At 39.0% G+C, this 17315-nt stretch overlaps 1 protein-coding gene across 8 annotated transcripts in view; it reads right to left on the bottom strand.

Moving 5' to 3' along the window:
* Positions 1-17315, bottom strand: part of CPQ (carboxypeptidase Q) — a 465818-nt gene that overhangs the window by 329418 nt on the left and 119085 nt on the right. For all 8 annotated transcript variants that reach the window (XM_040494042.1, XM_040494043.1, XM_040494046.1 and 5 more), the window contains exon 4: positions 14916-15123. In XM_040494042.1, the coding sequence (XP_040349976.1) occupies positions 14916-15123 (208 nt within the window). The remainder of the gene's footprint in view (positions 1-14915; positions 15124-17315) is intronic.

The raw sequence follows: 17315 nt of genomic DNA, 5'->3' as shown, positions 1-17315 counted from the left end.
TGAGTTTCTTTCATACCATTGATTTTTTAAAGAACGAAGTATTGTGAGTTTTAATAGCAGTGTTATGATTAAGTAGCAGTGCATCATCCCACAGTTCACAATCACCCTGATTATCTTTTGCTAATTCATCATTCAAATGGCTGGGTATTCTTCTCAAGTACCATTAATAATTCTGCATGTTATGCCTCCATAGTAGAAAGAGTCTACTTTTGCCTTTTCTTCTTTAGGGAACAAATAATTGTCCTCAGAATCTTGAAGTGTGGTAACTATCTTCCACTGAATAACAACTCCGTGCCAAAGCTTTCATGAACAACATCTCACTGAATCCTCAAACAACTCAGTGAGGCAAAATACAAACCTCATTTTTCAGAAGGTAAATCCGAAGCTCAGAGATCCTGAACTGTGCAAGGCAACAAGACGATGACTCAGCCTCAACCTGCTCAGTCTGTGTGTTTCTGCTCAGGACTCCAGTTCTTAGTAGTGGGAGTTGGCAGTTTACCAAAGCACAAGTGCTAGAGAGGGGCTGTTCCCAAAGGAAGGGATCCTGGGCAAACAAAAACACCTTTCTCAAGTTCTGGTTCCTTCACTAGAGGCTCCTTACCTTTTCCTTGCTTCTCTGCCCTAAATATAAAAATAAAGGAATTCAAAGTAACTCCAGATTTTAAAAGAATGATCAATCATCTCCAGAAGGAGAGTCACACCTATTCTGCTACAGAATGGTGCACAGATTAAAAGGGAACTTCTAATCACTCAAAATGGGACAATTTTTTTTTAAGATTCTCCCTTTCTGTGGTTTCAATAGTTTCCTAAAAACAAAACAAAACAAAACAAAACAAATGAAAAAAAAAAAAAACAGTCTAGCTCCCTAGAGCTAGTACAAGAACAACTATGTAAATGGAAATCATTCAAGGTAACTGAGAGGTTATGCAATGTACAGTGTCACTGTCACAGCCCACACATTTCCAACATCATGGGTAGATAAAGAAGAGCACAGAGCTTGAACTCACAGGTTTACTCTACCCACCACCCACTTTTGTTATCCAGTGGGCATGAACAATTTGCCCGACTCTCTAAACTTCTAGTTCCCTAGCGTACGGTGAGGAAAACAAAAGAACCTCATTCATAGAGTTGTTTGGGGGGATTAAATGACAAACTGGACAGCAAAATCCCTGACACGTGGTAAACATGGGCCGATAGATATGATTATTGTTTTGACAGCTCATTTCTATTGGGAACTAATCAAAGTTCCTAGTTCTTATTGTTCAAAATAAATAGTTTTTCAAAAATTACTTAATCTGCTGCTTTTCTCACTACTCAGGTTAATATATTTGTCTTTTTGAACACTAAAGTAGGTTACTGGCACTCTGGAAGTAGAATCTCTCTATTCCATATAGTCCTTAAAGTCTTATAACAAAAAGCAATGACAAAGTGTAATACGGCTATTAATATCTAGATAGTGTAGAATGTGGTAGAATGCTGGTAAAAAAAAAAAAACCATCTGTAAATCAGAAGATGGGGATTCTATACATTCCCTTCTCTGTTAGAAATCATATCGAGGGTGTTTCATAGACTCAAAACCCAGAAAAATGTTAACTTTCTAGACCAGTTTAATAATTTTATTTTAATTATTAGCTTCCACTAGTAGAGAAGGCAAAACTTTTCTTTTGATCATTAATTTATTCATGTATTCATTCATTTTTTTCTTGAAATTGGAGAGCATTTTGGAAGCGCCTGGGTGGCTCAGTTAGTTAAGTGTCCAACTTTTGATTTCAGCCCAGGTCACGACCTCATGGTTCTTATGGTTTGTAGGATTGAGCCTGGCGTTGGGCTCTTCACCGACAGCATGGAACATGGACCCTGCTTAGTATTCTCTCTCTCTCCCTCTCTTTATGCCCCTCCCCTCCTCTCTCTTGCTCTCTCTCTCTCTCTCTCAAAATAAATAAACATTTTAAAGAATAGAAAAGCATTTTTGAGTGGCTACTATATACATGGCAATGAGGTATAGATTAGCGACAAAAGAGAAATATAAAAAAAAGACCAGTGGAAGTTCCTAAAGAGAGAAACCATGCATATGGCTGAGGTGATCAGGAAAGGCTTCTTAGGGAAGATGGTATTTGAGCTTGCCCTTGAACAATGTCGGCATGCAACCAGAGCTCAGTAAATATTAATTAGATGAATTAATGCTATTGAATCATTCAATTAAACAGTGAACAGATGAACAAAGAGTAGGCAGATACAGAAAAGGGCATCAGTATGGAGAAGGCAAAGAAATAGTGAAGCGACACAAAACATATAGAACAGAGAATCTTCTGGGCTTATAGCACATAGATTACCTGTGGGGAAAGGCATGACCCTTAAAATATCTTGTAGACATAAGGCTTTAAGTGCCAGGTTTAAAGAGTGTTGGCTATTGTGTTAGCATAAGTGGAGAGACACTGCCTGTTTTAAGTAGAAGGTTGAGAGACGCATACTTCTGCTTTGAGGCATACTTAAGGAATACTGGTTGGGTGGTGGAATTCCAGACATATGGAGAGGAGAAAGACCGGAATAGAATATTAACATGGTCTCTCTATCATCTACACAATGTCGCCTGAAGGCTGAAGAAGGAACAAGGTCCGGGTCTCTGATTGGCACTGAGTCTTGTGCGCTCATCTCCAGGACTACTTCTTAGAGGTTTATTATAAAAATACACAAGTGGTAGTTTATAGTATAAACTCAAAGGGCTTCTGATATAAACACTGAGGAAAAATGGGAGAAAGGCCTACTTAAATGTGGTCAGAATAAATTTGGAATGAAATATTGTAATTTTGCAAAGAGATGAGGCATGACTAAGGAAGAATATGCATTAACTGGCCATAATTGCTGCTAAAAATTCACATGACATTAAATTAAGTTAGTTTAACCTTAAATTAAGAGTCAAGAATGTGCACAGAATAATAACGTTCTCCATCCAATCATTCATGTTTAATTTAACTAACAGCATAACTATGACGGCACATTCGGCACATGGCCGCACAGTGTTCTTAGAATGTTCCAAAGGCAGTTCTTTTGGCAGGGAGAGAAACCATGTTCACCTCTTCCTAAGCTTCATGGGGATCATTATTTAAAAATACTCCATTTTAGCAAAGCCCATAAACAGTTCAAAGGACAACTTCAAAATCCCCTGGCCACATATTTATTTAGATGTAACATCATTTTTACTGAAAGATTCATGTACAATCAAAAAAATCTAATAACAGGTTAAGCAAATTACCGAATATCTGTCAGAATAACTTACAGATACTAAAATTTCTATTCCAGGGGATAGTTTGCCTGATGTGAAACAAAAATCAGATCTGACACTATCTATAAAATATAACTATATACAAATATTACAGGGAAGGAAACTACAGGGAAGGAAACGCAGCAAGATGTCAACAGCAATTGTCTGAGTTAATGTGTTTCTGAGTAAGAATTCTTTTTATTTTTCTCTTTTTCAAATAAGAAGGTATTAATTTTATATTAAAATCCAACGTAAACAATAAACCAGGAGCTGCTACTAACTCTAGAAAACAGTGGAGTTGGAACTGAGAGATTTCTGCAACACAAATATAAAGGTTTGGTTTATGGGCCTGTCACAGTGGGTAACTCATGGGTAGCACTCAATAAATAGTCAATGAATGAGATATGGCATAGAATAACAAGTCAATTTGGGCAATTCTCTTTTTTAAAAATTCAGTTGGTTAACAGGATGCCAAACAAAACACATAATTGGTTATAAAATGTTAATTTCTACCTGATTGTTGCAGCAGAACTGTAGAGTGAAAATCCTGGGGAAAATCCAGGTGTTCTTCATTAGCTATTTCTTGGCCCTACTTTTAAGCTTAAAGTTTTCAAAACACAGACCCAGACAGTTCAGTGAAGTAACAACACAGGGAGGTGGCTATTTTGGATAACCTGGACTCCCCTTTCACTAAGGATTTATACAGTACATTTTTTGTTTTAATTTTGAAGTAAACATTTCAATGTTTTGATTGCTTTCCTATTTTCTTAAATCACCCAATTGGAACTTAATTTCTCGCAGATTCATCACTCTTAGGAACATTAGTTGCTACATTATCAGATAATAGAGTAAGTTCTTAGTGAGACCCTCACACCCCAAATGCTATGATTTTTGAGTTGTGAGTCTTTGTCTTGTCTTTTATTTGCAATTCCTAAAATGTACCTTGCTGTGGCACACTTTTATACTTTTTTGCATGCATTTTTTTTTCTTTGCCCAGACACGTCCCAATAAATTCCTTGACCATCTGTTAAACTCCTGCTTACCTGTCTTGTGTTCTTTGATTACTGTATTAGTTCACTCCAAAACCTAGTGGCTTAAAATAATAAATATTTATCACCTCACAGAGTTTTGTGGGTGTTCAGAATTTGGAAGGAGAGAAGCTGGGTGGCTCATGTTTAACGTTGTGTTTTACAGCATCCTTAAAGCATTTTTTCTATGCTATTTTAAACTACGGGGCTCGAGGCAGTGACTACAGCAAGTTATAGAGGAATCAAACTTTGAATCTTAACTCCCGCTTATTAGATGTGTGTCTCAGCATGAATAATTGACTTTGAATCTCAGCTTCTTCATCTTTAAAGTGGAAACTGTAGGGGGGCCTGGGTGGCTCAGTTGGTTAAGTGTCCAACTCTTGATTTGGGCTCAGGTCATGATCTCACAGTTTCATGAGTTTGAGCCCCACATTGGGCTCTGTGCTGGCAGCGTGGAGCCTGCTTGAATTCTCTCTCTCCCTCTCTCTCTGCCCCTCCCCAACTTGTGCTATTCCTCTCTCTCTCTCTCTCTCTCTCCATCTAAATAAATAAATATATAAACATTAAAAAGAAATTTCAAGTGGAAACTGTAACATCAGCCCTGTTGTCAGAATTAAATGAGATAATATAGGTGAGAGCACACAGCCAACTGTAAAATACTGTACAGTGCGTTTGTACTGAGCCAGCCAGGACGCAACGCTGCAGGCCCTGAGTCAATCCTGTAGATTCTGATTTCCAGAATTCACTGCCTACTTTACTTAGCCACCATGCAAGGGTCCCTTTATTGTCTCTCCTCTTTGCTCAGAATATTTCCCAAATTTGTAACACAAGTTCTACACAGAATACGTATTCAACAAGCATTTGTTGCTGTTGATTATAATGTGGACAGTTATGCTGGTTTTCTTTCCATTTAGGGTAAAACACGAAACTCTTTAGATAGCAGTACCTCACAACCTAGAATAGAAAAAGACGAAGAAGTCCAGGATGATGAGTCGTCAAAGAGTACAGGTTCCAGGATAGAATAAACTTGTGTTTACTCCTAGCTCTGCCACACAGGATAACAGCATTGCTTACTTGACAAGGTCATGGTGAAGACTAAAGGAGAAAATGCATGAGAAGCATCACATGGTAAGCACTCCATAAATGTGGATTACTATTCACCTTGTGATTATTATTAAATGGCTCCATCACTAATAAAAGAAAGGTGCTCAAACCCATGAAAGATGGCATCCTCCTACTTGCAAGTACCATTTTGGCCACTAGGATGACTTATTGAGTCCAGGAAAGAACACTTTCCAAGGTTTGCCTTGTCTACCTGGGTGGCTATCTATCTAAAACAGCCCGTCTGGCTTGAGCTATTTCCATTTGCTGTCTTTATGAGCCCAGAGGCATGCACAGCTCTGAGCACATTTCAGAAATTTGAAAAATAAACAATGAAATGCCTCATGCTTGCCACACATGTATTTTTCCTTCCATGATTTAGGTTGGCTGGTTCTACGCCATAAAAAGTTTATAATAAGTAAGAAAAAAAATAAAAAGAATGAAATTTGCCAGCTTCAAACTCTTTAACCCCACCCCCTAAAACTTTCCAACTCAAGGTTAAGATGTGAACAAATGTTCCACCCAATATGTTCATGAAAGATTTAATAATTACTTTGCTTATGAAAGTTTAAACAGCTGCTTAAGTTAGTAAAAAGGCTCCCACCCAGGCAAAATAACTTGCTGTACCCATTAAGAAGGTTTTACAAATCATCAGACTACGTATTCGGATGAAAGGCAAAATTGCATTTGCTATACAGCATCTAACTAGTCAATTCTGTAGGGCATGATTTTGTTCACCAGGTCAGTCAGGTTTTGTTTATTCCTTCAACAAGGGTCTTGACAGCATCAATGTTAAAGCTGTTTCCAAAGGGACTGCTGAGCTTTTCGATAATTTATGTTAAAAAACATATACATGAAATAGGCCATGTGTTTTCCTTTAGGTTCTTTTACAGCATAACCCCATGAACACAGGGTTCATTATCAGATGGATTTGGAAATTAAAGGGAGTCACATCACATTCCTTAAAAAAAAAAAAAAAAAAGAAAGAAAGAAAAGAAAAACGCTACTCATTGGGCTTATATACATACTACTCCTCTTCTGGAGCATTCCCCATCCCAGCACCCCAGCACCTTTAGCTTGGTTAACTCCTGGTGGTAAACTACTTGTGTTGTAGGAATAAGTTGGACCTCTCCAGAAAGGCTTCCTTGACCAGGATGTTCACCACTGCAATGAGCCCTCACTGTACCATGTAGCTGCCATATTATAGCACTTATCTCCTTCTATAGTGGTTACCTGTTCACCGGCTTGTCTCTTCTGCCCCAAGTGCTGTGAGGGCAATGTGATACAGCCAGCACACAGCAGGAGCTTGATAAATTCTTGTAGAATTAATGAATGAATTCCCCTTAGTCACCCAAACTGCACATTTCCTTCTTTGTCTCTTCTATATCCAAACTTTAACAATCTCTGCCAATTTTATTTCCTAAGTATTCCCTGAATCCTTTTCCTCTTTCTCAACACTATGTCAACTGGCTCAGTTCCAGTCCTATTATCTTCTGCCTGAATTTCAGTATTTGCCCCTGCTAACGTATACAGTGGCCAGAGGGCACTAAAAGGCAAAGCTACTGCTAAAACCCTTCAGTGACTTCCTACTGCCAACAGGACAAAGCCATAGCCTTGCACATGACATGCCAGGGCTGTGCTCTGTCCCTCCAATTTGCCCTTCCTATTTCTCAACCCCTTGCTTTTCAATAAGCTTTCCCCTCTCCAGGGCAGGCCAGGATTTATTGAGGGTCAGAGAGGCAAAACAACCGATCAAGAAAATAGAAGAGGTAAGATTTGAATTCTACTGGCCATGTTTCTAACTACAGTGCTATACTGCCCACCTCACACTCCTGCTACAACCCTCACGTCTGACGCATACCAGATACTCAATAGATTTGTTTTGTATTAATGAACAAATAGTTTTTTAAAGTGAATATTAAAAAACATCAAAACATAAGCTCCCCAAGAGATCTTATGCCCCTATCCTACTGTTTCTCAAAAAGTTTAGGGAATATTACAAAACTACCTCTTAAAAATTCCCAGAGTACACTAGCATAGTAAAGGTTTAAGAAGTGCCACACAAAAAAAGGAGTTTATTTAACTTTTTTTTTAATAGAAGAGTTGCTAACTGTATTTGAACATAGAATATTAAACAAACAAACACCTACCAACACTGTCAAATAATAAAAGGGCCCCATACACTGTGTACTATTAGTCTGATGATAATCTCCAAGTATTTTCTTTTTTAATAATGGAATTTTAGGACTGGAAATGACCTTTGAGTTTTTCCAGATGAAGTTCCTCATTCTATAGCTGAAGGACTGAGTGGGCCGAGGTCACTCAGCTTATTGTGGCAGAAACAAAACCAGAACAAAGGCCTGGCAACACTCATGTAGTGTTCCTTCCATTACTCCACACCAATGATTCTCAATCTGGGGTGACTTCTGTCCTAGACATTTGGTAATGTCTGAAGACATTTTGACAGTCATGGTTATAGGGTGTGGGGGAGAGGCCAGGGATGCTGCTAAATATTCTACAACGCACAGGGTAGACCCCCACAACAAAGAATTATTTGGCCCAAAATGTCAATAGTGTAGATGTTGAGAAATCCTACTCCCCTACACATACACACAAAGAAAAAGTGAGCTCTCCAGCTAACAAACTAGAGCTTTCATCTCAATGTTTCCCACTAGCCTCCATAGTGCTGCATTATATTTGAAATAATACTTTATAGGAAAACTGAAATTGTTCTTTGAATCCATGAAAATAACTACTGTAGGAAAAAGGTATGTATAAAAAAACAATTTCACTCATCAAGGCTTTATCAAAATGGGTTTAGATATCAGCCAAAAAAAAAATAAAAATCTGAAACATTTTTTCTTTTCCACATAATTCCCTCAGAAGACTTCTGGAATATATTAACATTTTTAGAATATTGCATTTACTAGGAAAAACCTCAAAATAAGGTCTAGGAAATCACTGAGGAGCAAAAGAAGTAGGCCAGCCTCCAGAGTCAACACAGGGCAATCTGTTATCACGGGAGAGTCTCTCCTACAGGTGCACTAAATCCCTCATTTCCGGTAACATGCCCTCTTATCAGGTCAGTTTGAGAACAACTCTCCTCCTGTGTTTGCTTGTTTGTTTGAGTGAGATACCCTGGAAGCATCACAAAGTAAGGGTGGGAAAGGACTATTTGGGCTTATATCAGAGGAGGGTCCCCCCCTACACTGGGCACTACACAGAGGATGCCCACAGGGAAGCCCCTGCTTTACAAGAAAGCAACTTGCTCTCAAGAGTACAGTTTCCTCACTGGGTAAATGTACTATGGTTATGTAAAATGTTGTTATTGGGGAAGGTGGTCAAAGGGTACACCTGGGCTCTCAGCACTATTTTTGCAACTGCTTGTGAGTCTAAAATTACTACAAAATAAAAAGTTGTTGGGGCCACCCGGGTGGCTCAGTTGGCTGAGTGTCCAAGTCTGGATTTCGGCTCAGGTCATGATCTCACAATTCATGAGTTCAAGAAGCCCCATGTCGGGGCTTAAGATCCTCTCTCTTTGCCCCTCCTTCATTCATTCTCTCTCTCTCTCTCTCTCAAAATAAACAAATAAACTTAAAGAATGTGTTTTAAAAAGTTGTTAATTTTTTAAATGACGTGCCTGGTAGTAGACCTATGTTGGCTTTGTCTGTGGTCCTCTGTTAAAACAGAAACACCTTATTTCCTGATTGGGGGGAGTAAAGGGATATGAACAGGGGCACAGGGGAACAGGGTGTCATAAAGAGTCATTAAGACCACAGAAGTGATTTCATCCATCAGATCCTGTTCCAAAGTGACAAGGAGCTAAAGAGGGATGAGACTCAAGCAAGACTTGCCTGAGAGATGATGCACAGAAGAACAGACATATCACTTGGTGGTTTTCCCAGGTGACAACCTTCATGAGAGTTCTCAGAAAACTCTGAGACAACTAGGGATGAGATTTATGAGAGCTCTTTGTATATAGGAAAGAGATGTCAGGAGAAAAGGCATGAAAGGAAGACAAAATCTCTCCTGTGTAATGACTTGGTAGGGACGGCACTGCCTGTGCAGATTCTATCCCGTTGAGGTAGGGCCAGGCACAATGGGATATCCTTAGGGCCGAAAGAAATGGGAGTCAGGAAATCTGGAGTCACATTCCAGGTGTGCTCCTATCACACATTTGTTGTGTCCACTGGGACAAGTCACTCTGGGATTTGATATTCTCATCTGAAAATCAGGGATTGGTATTAGATGCTAAGACCCCTACCTCTCCGTCTCTGTTTCTGTCCAAGACTGTTTTAAGCGTTAGGATAACCTCTATTGATTTAATACAAAAATTAAACTTATTCATGGATGGCAACAAGTTTTCTATGAATTTTCCAATGCAAATTAGTTCCTTAATGAATGGGAAATAGATATAATATTGCTAATTTAGCACCTGGAAGTATCAGCTCAGAAGTCAAAATGCTCTTGTTCTCACTCTTGCATCCTCCTTCTCAACTATGGGTGGGCCTCAAAGGTACCATGGTTTCCTAGGAATAAAGCTGTCTGAGAGAAAGGAGTTCAGAGACCTAAGGTCAGAGCTTCTAGAAGACTGTTTTCTGCCCATGAAATGTACCTCCTCAGTGTGTTCAAGGTCTGCTGAATTCTCCACAATATTCCCTAACCACAGAAGAGCAGTTTCTGAGGAGGTCGAAGTGCACAGAGAATTCTAGGCTTGGAGGAGCCAAAACATGCCACTGTGGGTTGTTTAGGAAGACGGTAGAAGTAATGTGTATAATAGCCCTACTCTGCCATTTTCATATATCGAAACCCAATAAACTATCTGTATTACTGGCGTTTTTAAAAGCCTGTGGTTGGTTAATTCAGTACAGGTTTATGGCCCTACTACGCAGTAGGGTTTTGTAAAGTATTAATGCTTCATCAATCACATATGTACTTTTCTAGAGCAGAAAGTCACCACACCTTGTCCATGGTTCTTGGGCCAGATCAGAAGGATTCTTTATGTGTTAATTGTTTTTCTTTCATTAAGGTGCTGTGAACAAAAAATGAGACTTAAAGGGCTGTGCTGGGTGTTCGCACTGAAGAGGCACTTCTTCAAGCCACCCAGGATGTCTGACCTGAAAGCAGAATAATAGCTGCAATAAACCCTCTCCTTTTTAGAGATAATTCCATTGCAACTAATTTGCTCAGCATGTGTCAGAGACACGTTAGTCAACCTAAACCAGCACCATCAACATTTATATCACTGTCACCATTACAGCAATCCCCCCTCATCCATCGGGGACACATTCCAAGATTCCCAGTGGATGCCTGAAACCACAGACAGCATCGAATCCTATATATACTATATTTTTTCCTATACATACATACCTATGACAAAGTTTAACTTATAAATTAGGCACAGTAGGGTATTAACAACAGTAATAAATAGAGCAATTATAATAATATATGGTAATAAATGTTATGTGAATGTCTCTGTGTCCCTCTCAAAATATCTTATTGTACTATATTCACTCTTCTTGTGATGATGTACAATAATAAAATGCCTACGTGATGGGATGAAGTAAGGAGAATGACGCAGGTATGTGATGTAGCCCTAGGCTACTCGTGACTTTCTCATCATCTGCTTCTGACCTTGGCTGACCAAAAACTGTGGCAAGTGACACTGCAGATAAGGTGGGGCTACTGTACTGATAATTAAATCACTGGTACTGAGTGATTTTAGGAAAGTCTGCCAGAGTTTAGGAGAGCTAGACTCCTTCACCAGTCAATGAAAAAAATAGGTCTTAGTTGGCATTTGAGTCTCCATTATAAATTTCCTTCCCCTCCTTCATTCTCATTTTCTGCTCATTTATGAACAGGACTACATAATTTCCTCTTACCTATAACTGCCTTCCTTTTAACCTGCCCAAATTCTTCCCCCTTTGTCTCTTTTCCTTTGTCTTCTTCTCACCTCTGATTACTCATAACTGAGTATTTATCTTTATCATAACCTTTATCTTATAGGAACAGGAGAGGGGGCCTGACAGCAGGGAAACACCATGTGGAGATCAGTGTTGTAAGATAGCTCTGAGCTACACTGCAAAAATACAGAAATAGAGGAGATATTAGAAGAAAAAAATCATGGGGGGAAGAGCAAGGGCTTAAATTAGGACATCATTACAGTAAAGGCAAGACGGACAGATTTTTTTTAATATGCAGAAAGTAGACTTCAAAGGATGTGGTACCAGAGTGTAGAACAGTGATAAAGAGGAGACAGTGAAAAATACTGTGACATTCTCTAAACGGGCTGACAAGTAAATATGGTTCCTTTCACAGAGATGAGAAACTAAGGCAAATGATCAGGCATGAGGGAGTTGAGTTGTTCAGGTTTGGACATACAGAGCTGCATTTAGGAGTGATGTCCAATATGCCAATGGATAATCAGTGTTCTGAATGCGGCAGGAGAACTTCTAGATATTAAAGGATTAAGAAAATTCTGCAAACATTTTCTCCTTCGTTTCCTCTTTTCACTTTACTGAAACAAAGTATGTTTTCGAGAAGCTACTACATGCCAAGTCCTGAGATAGGCATTAGTGAAAAGCAAGGAAAAAAAAAAAAGTAAACATTGTGTCTGCTCAGGGCATTTGCAAGCTCTGGCGGGAAGATGACACCATAACAATGATATCATAACAGCACACAGTGCCGGGATGAGGTGAAGGTTACCAAAGGAAGCTTCTTGGAAGAGATAGCATTTATCAGGGATAGACTGTGCTTACTCAGGTTCCTTAACTCACTGATGCCTGGGGGGGAATGATACATGCTTGCTGCTTCCCTTCACAGCTTGGGCATCCCTTGCAGTTTTGGGCAGACTATAAGGCAGATTGCCACCCCCCCCCCCCCCCCAAAACAGTCACATGGACTTCACTACGCTCATCCACATTCCTTCCGTGGAAGTAATAGCATAACTTCTTTATGGAAGAGCTTCTGTTAATCTTCTACCTTGTATATCTTGGTAACAGTGTACTTATAACCCACTTCTCTGGAATCTACCCACCTAAACAGTCTACCGCACAGAATTAAGAGATGGAGGCAACTTGATGGCGACCAGATTGCTTCATATTCAGGCTGGCCCAGCAATTCCACTCCTAGGCATTTACCCAAGGAGAAATGAAGACACGCGTACACGGAAAGACTGTATAAGAATAGTCACATAAGTTTTACTCATAATAGTCAAAAACTAGAAACCACCCAAATGTGCAACAACTGCTGAATGGATAAACAAATTGTGGTATATCCATGCAATTAAAATATCACTCAGGAGCAATAGAAACGAATGGACAATTGGTAAAACAATGTGGATAATCTCAAAAGCAGTATGCTGACTGAAAGAAGCCACAGAGGAAAGACTACAGATTCTGTGATTCCACTCCTTGGAAATTTCAGAGAAGAAAAAACTATAGTTCTCAAAAGCAGATCGGTGGTTACCATGGGGCAGGGGAGTGGAGGAGGAGATGGACAGCAAAGGGGCACAAGGCAGTGTTTGGAGCGATGAAAATATTCTATATTATGATTATTGCAGTAGTTACATTACTGCATACATTTTTCAAAGCTCACTGAATTGTAACTTAACTTTGGTAAATTTATGTAATTTTACTTCCATAAAGCTGATTTAAAAAAAAAAAATCATGCCAGACTGAGGAGTAGCCAGACTGAGCATTCCCAGCTCGAAGATGCCCAGAAACTCTTCTACTTTAATGATTTAACTCAGACCTTGATACCTCCTGGCTGTTTCAGACTAAGGGTCCCCATAACTCACTCATCTTGCCACCCAGGCTAGGGGCCAGAGTAGCCTGCTCGCCCAGACAACTGATCACAGATAATCCTAAACCCCTCCTGCCCTGTACTAACAGCCTTAAAAATGGCAACACTTTTTCCAGTAGATCCTGGAACTACTGACTGGGGAAAACACCTGGTAAGGTTACACATTAAGGGGTCTGACTACTTAGTAGCTGGAATATAGACTCTGGATTCTTCTGTTGTTACTAGTGCCCTAAAGGGCAAGGAACTTGTTTGTTTGCTTTTTCAATGTTTGAAACTAGAGTTTCTCTACAGCTATTTGACTCCCTATGGTACCACCGAGATCTTGCTTTTCAATCATCCCTGTGGCTACAACCCCAAAGCTGATGCATGCCCATGTCCTGGAAGTGATTTGGGAAGGAAGAAAAGGGTCCCGAACATAAAACCAACCTTTACTGTAGCAAAGCCCTTAAGTCTGGGAGAGGTCCTGAGTTAAGACATGTATGGAAGGTTTGTTTCTCTATCACTATTCACTTCTTCCTTCATCCCATTGATCTCCTTAAGCAAAAATAAGTCTGAAATTCTGGAATAACTTCCTTTAAGTGCTACTTTAGAATTTCAGTAGCTATTAATAGAGAAAATTTATACCAGACACCTTATCAAAACTGGTTTGTTTGTTTGTTTTTTTCTTTTTGTACATTTGATGCCATATGAGGTAAACTTACATTCAATGAGTGCCATGTTGTGCCAAACACTGTGCTGGCTATTTGACGTCCTAGGCTAATCGAGTTCTCATGATATTCCTGGTAAGTCACCTATACCATTCTGTCTTTGAGGGGAAGTTCTCTAAGACTCACAGAATAAGTAACTTGCCAAACTTATTTAACCTTCAGCTAGCATAGAGTATGGATCTGCCTCTAGTACTATTTGATTTTCAAATGTTGCAAGGAAAAATAAATACTTTTGGAAATTACTGCGGTCTAAGACTTGGTTTAGAGGTGCCTGGGTGGCTCAGTCAGTTAAACGCCTGACTCTTGATTTTGGTTCACAGTTCCTGAGTTCAAGCCCCATGTCGGGCTCTGCACTGACAGTGTGGAGCCTACTTGGGATTCTCTCTCTCTCTCTCTCTCTCTCTCTCTCTCTCTCTCTCTTTCTCTCTCAACTCCTCCCCCACTCACGCTCTCTCTCTCAAAATAAACAAACAGACTTAAAAAATTTTTTTAAATAAAATAAAATAAAATAAAATAAAACCTGGTTTAACATTTATAAGGTCCTAGGTTTCAGTCCTTTCCCAGCCACTTACTAGTTGTGTGGACGTTAGGCACCTGAGCTACCTTCTACATTAGTTTCCTCACCTATAAAATGATGAAAATAAATCCAACTTTACTAAATGTTGAAAGAATCAAATAACATAATCCATACATACAATAGGCACAGTAACTATTAGCTATTGGTATGATCTCAAATACTAACCTGGCTCCAGTTGGAATAAACACAACACATATATACAAGTAGTGCCCTCAACTATTCAGAGGCTGAGTTTCCACACCATGGATCCTATTCCACCCTTCAATATGTTGTAGAACTTTTGGTTGGAAAAAATATATACAAAGATCCTGCCATTAATGAGTTTATAAGGACCATCTCTGCAGATTCAGGTTCTCTCTTTCCCCAACCATCTCTAAAAACTGACACTTGACCATGAAACCCTACTCCAAGACAGCCCATCCATTTCCTTGACTCACCTGCTCTGGGTACTTGCTGCCAACGATCTCTGCTACAGTGTTGAAGGAATCAGCATCTGGATAGTTCTTTGCCCCCATCTTCAGCTGAATAACAATTCTGTTCCCACGAGAAGCCATTCTTGACATCATTTCTGCATCTTCCACTGTAATACAGGCTGTTGGGATTTTTGGCACACCATCTTGGTATTCCTGAATACCTGTGTGAGGACTTGAGAAAAAGAAGGCACCAGGTCATCTTAAAAGTAAAAACGGACCAAAAGTATTTTTTTAAGTGTCTGTATTTGACATTTGATTCTCACTGATTTCCATTTGCATATGAGAAATATGATGGGTGGGCAATATTGGATTATTTGCTTTTGAATATAATTTTTCCTTTTGGTAAAAAATAACTTAGAAACCTCAACTTTACAATCATCTCACTGAAAACATTACATGACATTTATTTTGATAATGTGATGATCCTTTAAAGTTGCAAGTTTCCTCAAATTCAAAAGAACATTAACAGTGCCTTCATGACCAAGAGGTGAATGAATGCAAGTGTTCAAGGAGACCAAGAAAGCTCTCAAGTCCCTCAAAGCTGCAGACCAGAGGACCCACACATCTGGAGGAAAACTGCCCACACACATCCAGCTTTCTGGTCACTGACGGCTCTGGGCACGTTTTCTTCTCACTCATACACACAGAGACAATAGGGCACCTTGCAGGAAAACTAGGACAATGGGACATGCTTGTGTGTCCATGAAGAAAAGTGCCGAATAAACCCTGCTCCCTGATGTTATTGCCACAAGAAAGAGACAACTATTACAATTTTGGCACTAAGAAAGAAATATTGCCCCTATGGTCAAGTTTTTCCTGCTAATTTCCAGGTGCTTCTTAGATTACTAAAAACACTTGTAATTGATGTTTCTATTCATCTATTGTTGGCTCAACCTCTATACATGCTAATTGAGTTTATCAAACTCACTTTGTAAAATTGTTCTTTCAAACTGACCCTTTCCGCTCGTGAGGCACAACTCTAAACCCTCCCAAACCACAGCTCCCTCAGGACCAAGCAGGCACAGCTCCAAAGTGTGCACCACACCCTATCAGTGCATCCCATCTTCTGGTAAAGCACAAGCTAATGGCCTCCCTTTTAAAAGTAATTTTTCTTTCCTTATTTCCATGTTTGTCTCAGGTTGTCTCAGATTTGCAGAAAAAGCCTTTCTCCTCCTCTCAGCCACAACACATTTCTCTCCTACAGAAGTGATTCCAACCTCCACATGCATAAACACAATGTTCCAGTCTTATCACTGCTTTCTTGGTGTGACTGCATTGTTGTGACAATGTCAGATGACTATTTACTTCCTTAGAGAAACTGAACAGCAAAATGATTAAGAACAGAGATTTTGGAGCAAGACCATCCAGGTTCAAACCTGGGCTATGGCACTTATTGCTAATTGACCTTGAGCAAGTTATATATATTTGTTTCAGTGGCTTCATCTATAAATAAAAGTGATAATAATAATACATCCTTAATTCATAGAGTTATTTTGCAGATTCAGTGAATTTATACAAGTGAGTCAACTTGCCATGCATGAAACACAGCACTCAATAAATGCTAAATATTTATTTTGTTAACTTGTCTACTACATCATCCCTGTAGAGAGAGACTGTTTAATTTCAAATCCTTAGAACCATCTTAGCACTTCCTTTATGAACATTTCTTAAATGTTGACTGAAAATGTTAGTCTTCATCAAGAGAGGGACAAAGGACTTATAAACTCAAAAATTGTAACACAGAAACCCTGAATTGAATCACTGCTCTGGAATATGCCTAATCTACCCTAACTCCTGGTTCAAGATGGCCTATGGGGTCACATAACCTAGATAAAATCCTGGCTCTACCATTTTCTACCCACACGACATGAAGCAACTTAGATGACCTCTCTGTTTCTGAGTTTTCACATCTGTAAAGTGGAGAATAATATTAGTATTGACTAATATTAGCACCATATTAGCACTAATATTAGCACTAATATTAGCACCATAAGATTGCTATGAAGACAAAAGATATAGTATATGTAAAGAACTTAAAACAGTGTTTGGCACATCGTAATTATTTAGTAAACATTATCTATTATTATTTCTTCAGTGTTAATTTTTCCCATTGAGTTGACAGTGACTAATGACCAAAGGTACTTGGAAACACGTAGGAAGACAATCTAAGTATTTATTGTTTGGATTACCTTACATGATGTCTGGGATTCAACAAACTTTCCCGTTCTCAGACTTTCTTACTTAAGAAGTATAACACTTCACAACAGTCTTTTTTTTTTAAAGTTTTTATTTAAATTCCAGTTAGTTAACATACAGTGTAATATTGGTTTTAGGTATATAATACAGTGATTCAACACTTCCATA

The sequence above is a fragment of the Herpailurus yagouaroundi genome, unplaced genomic scaffold, assembly GCF_014898765.1.
Source record: "Herpailurus yagouaroundi ecotype Mexico unplaced genomic scaffold, PumYag 186, whole genome shotgun sequence".
NCBI lineage: Eukaryota > Metazoa > Chordata > Mammalia > Carnivora > Felidae > Herpailurus > Herpailurus yagouaroundi.
This window is presented reverse-complemented; position numbering and strand designations above follow the sequence as displayed.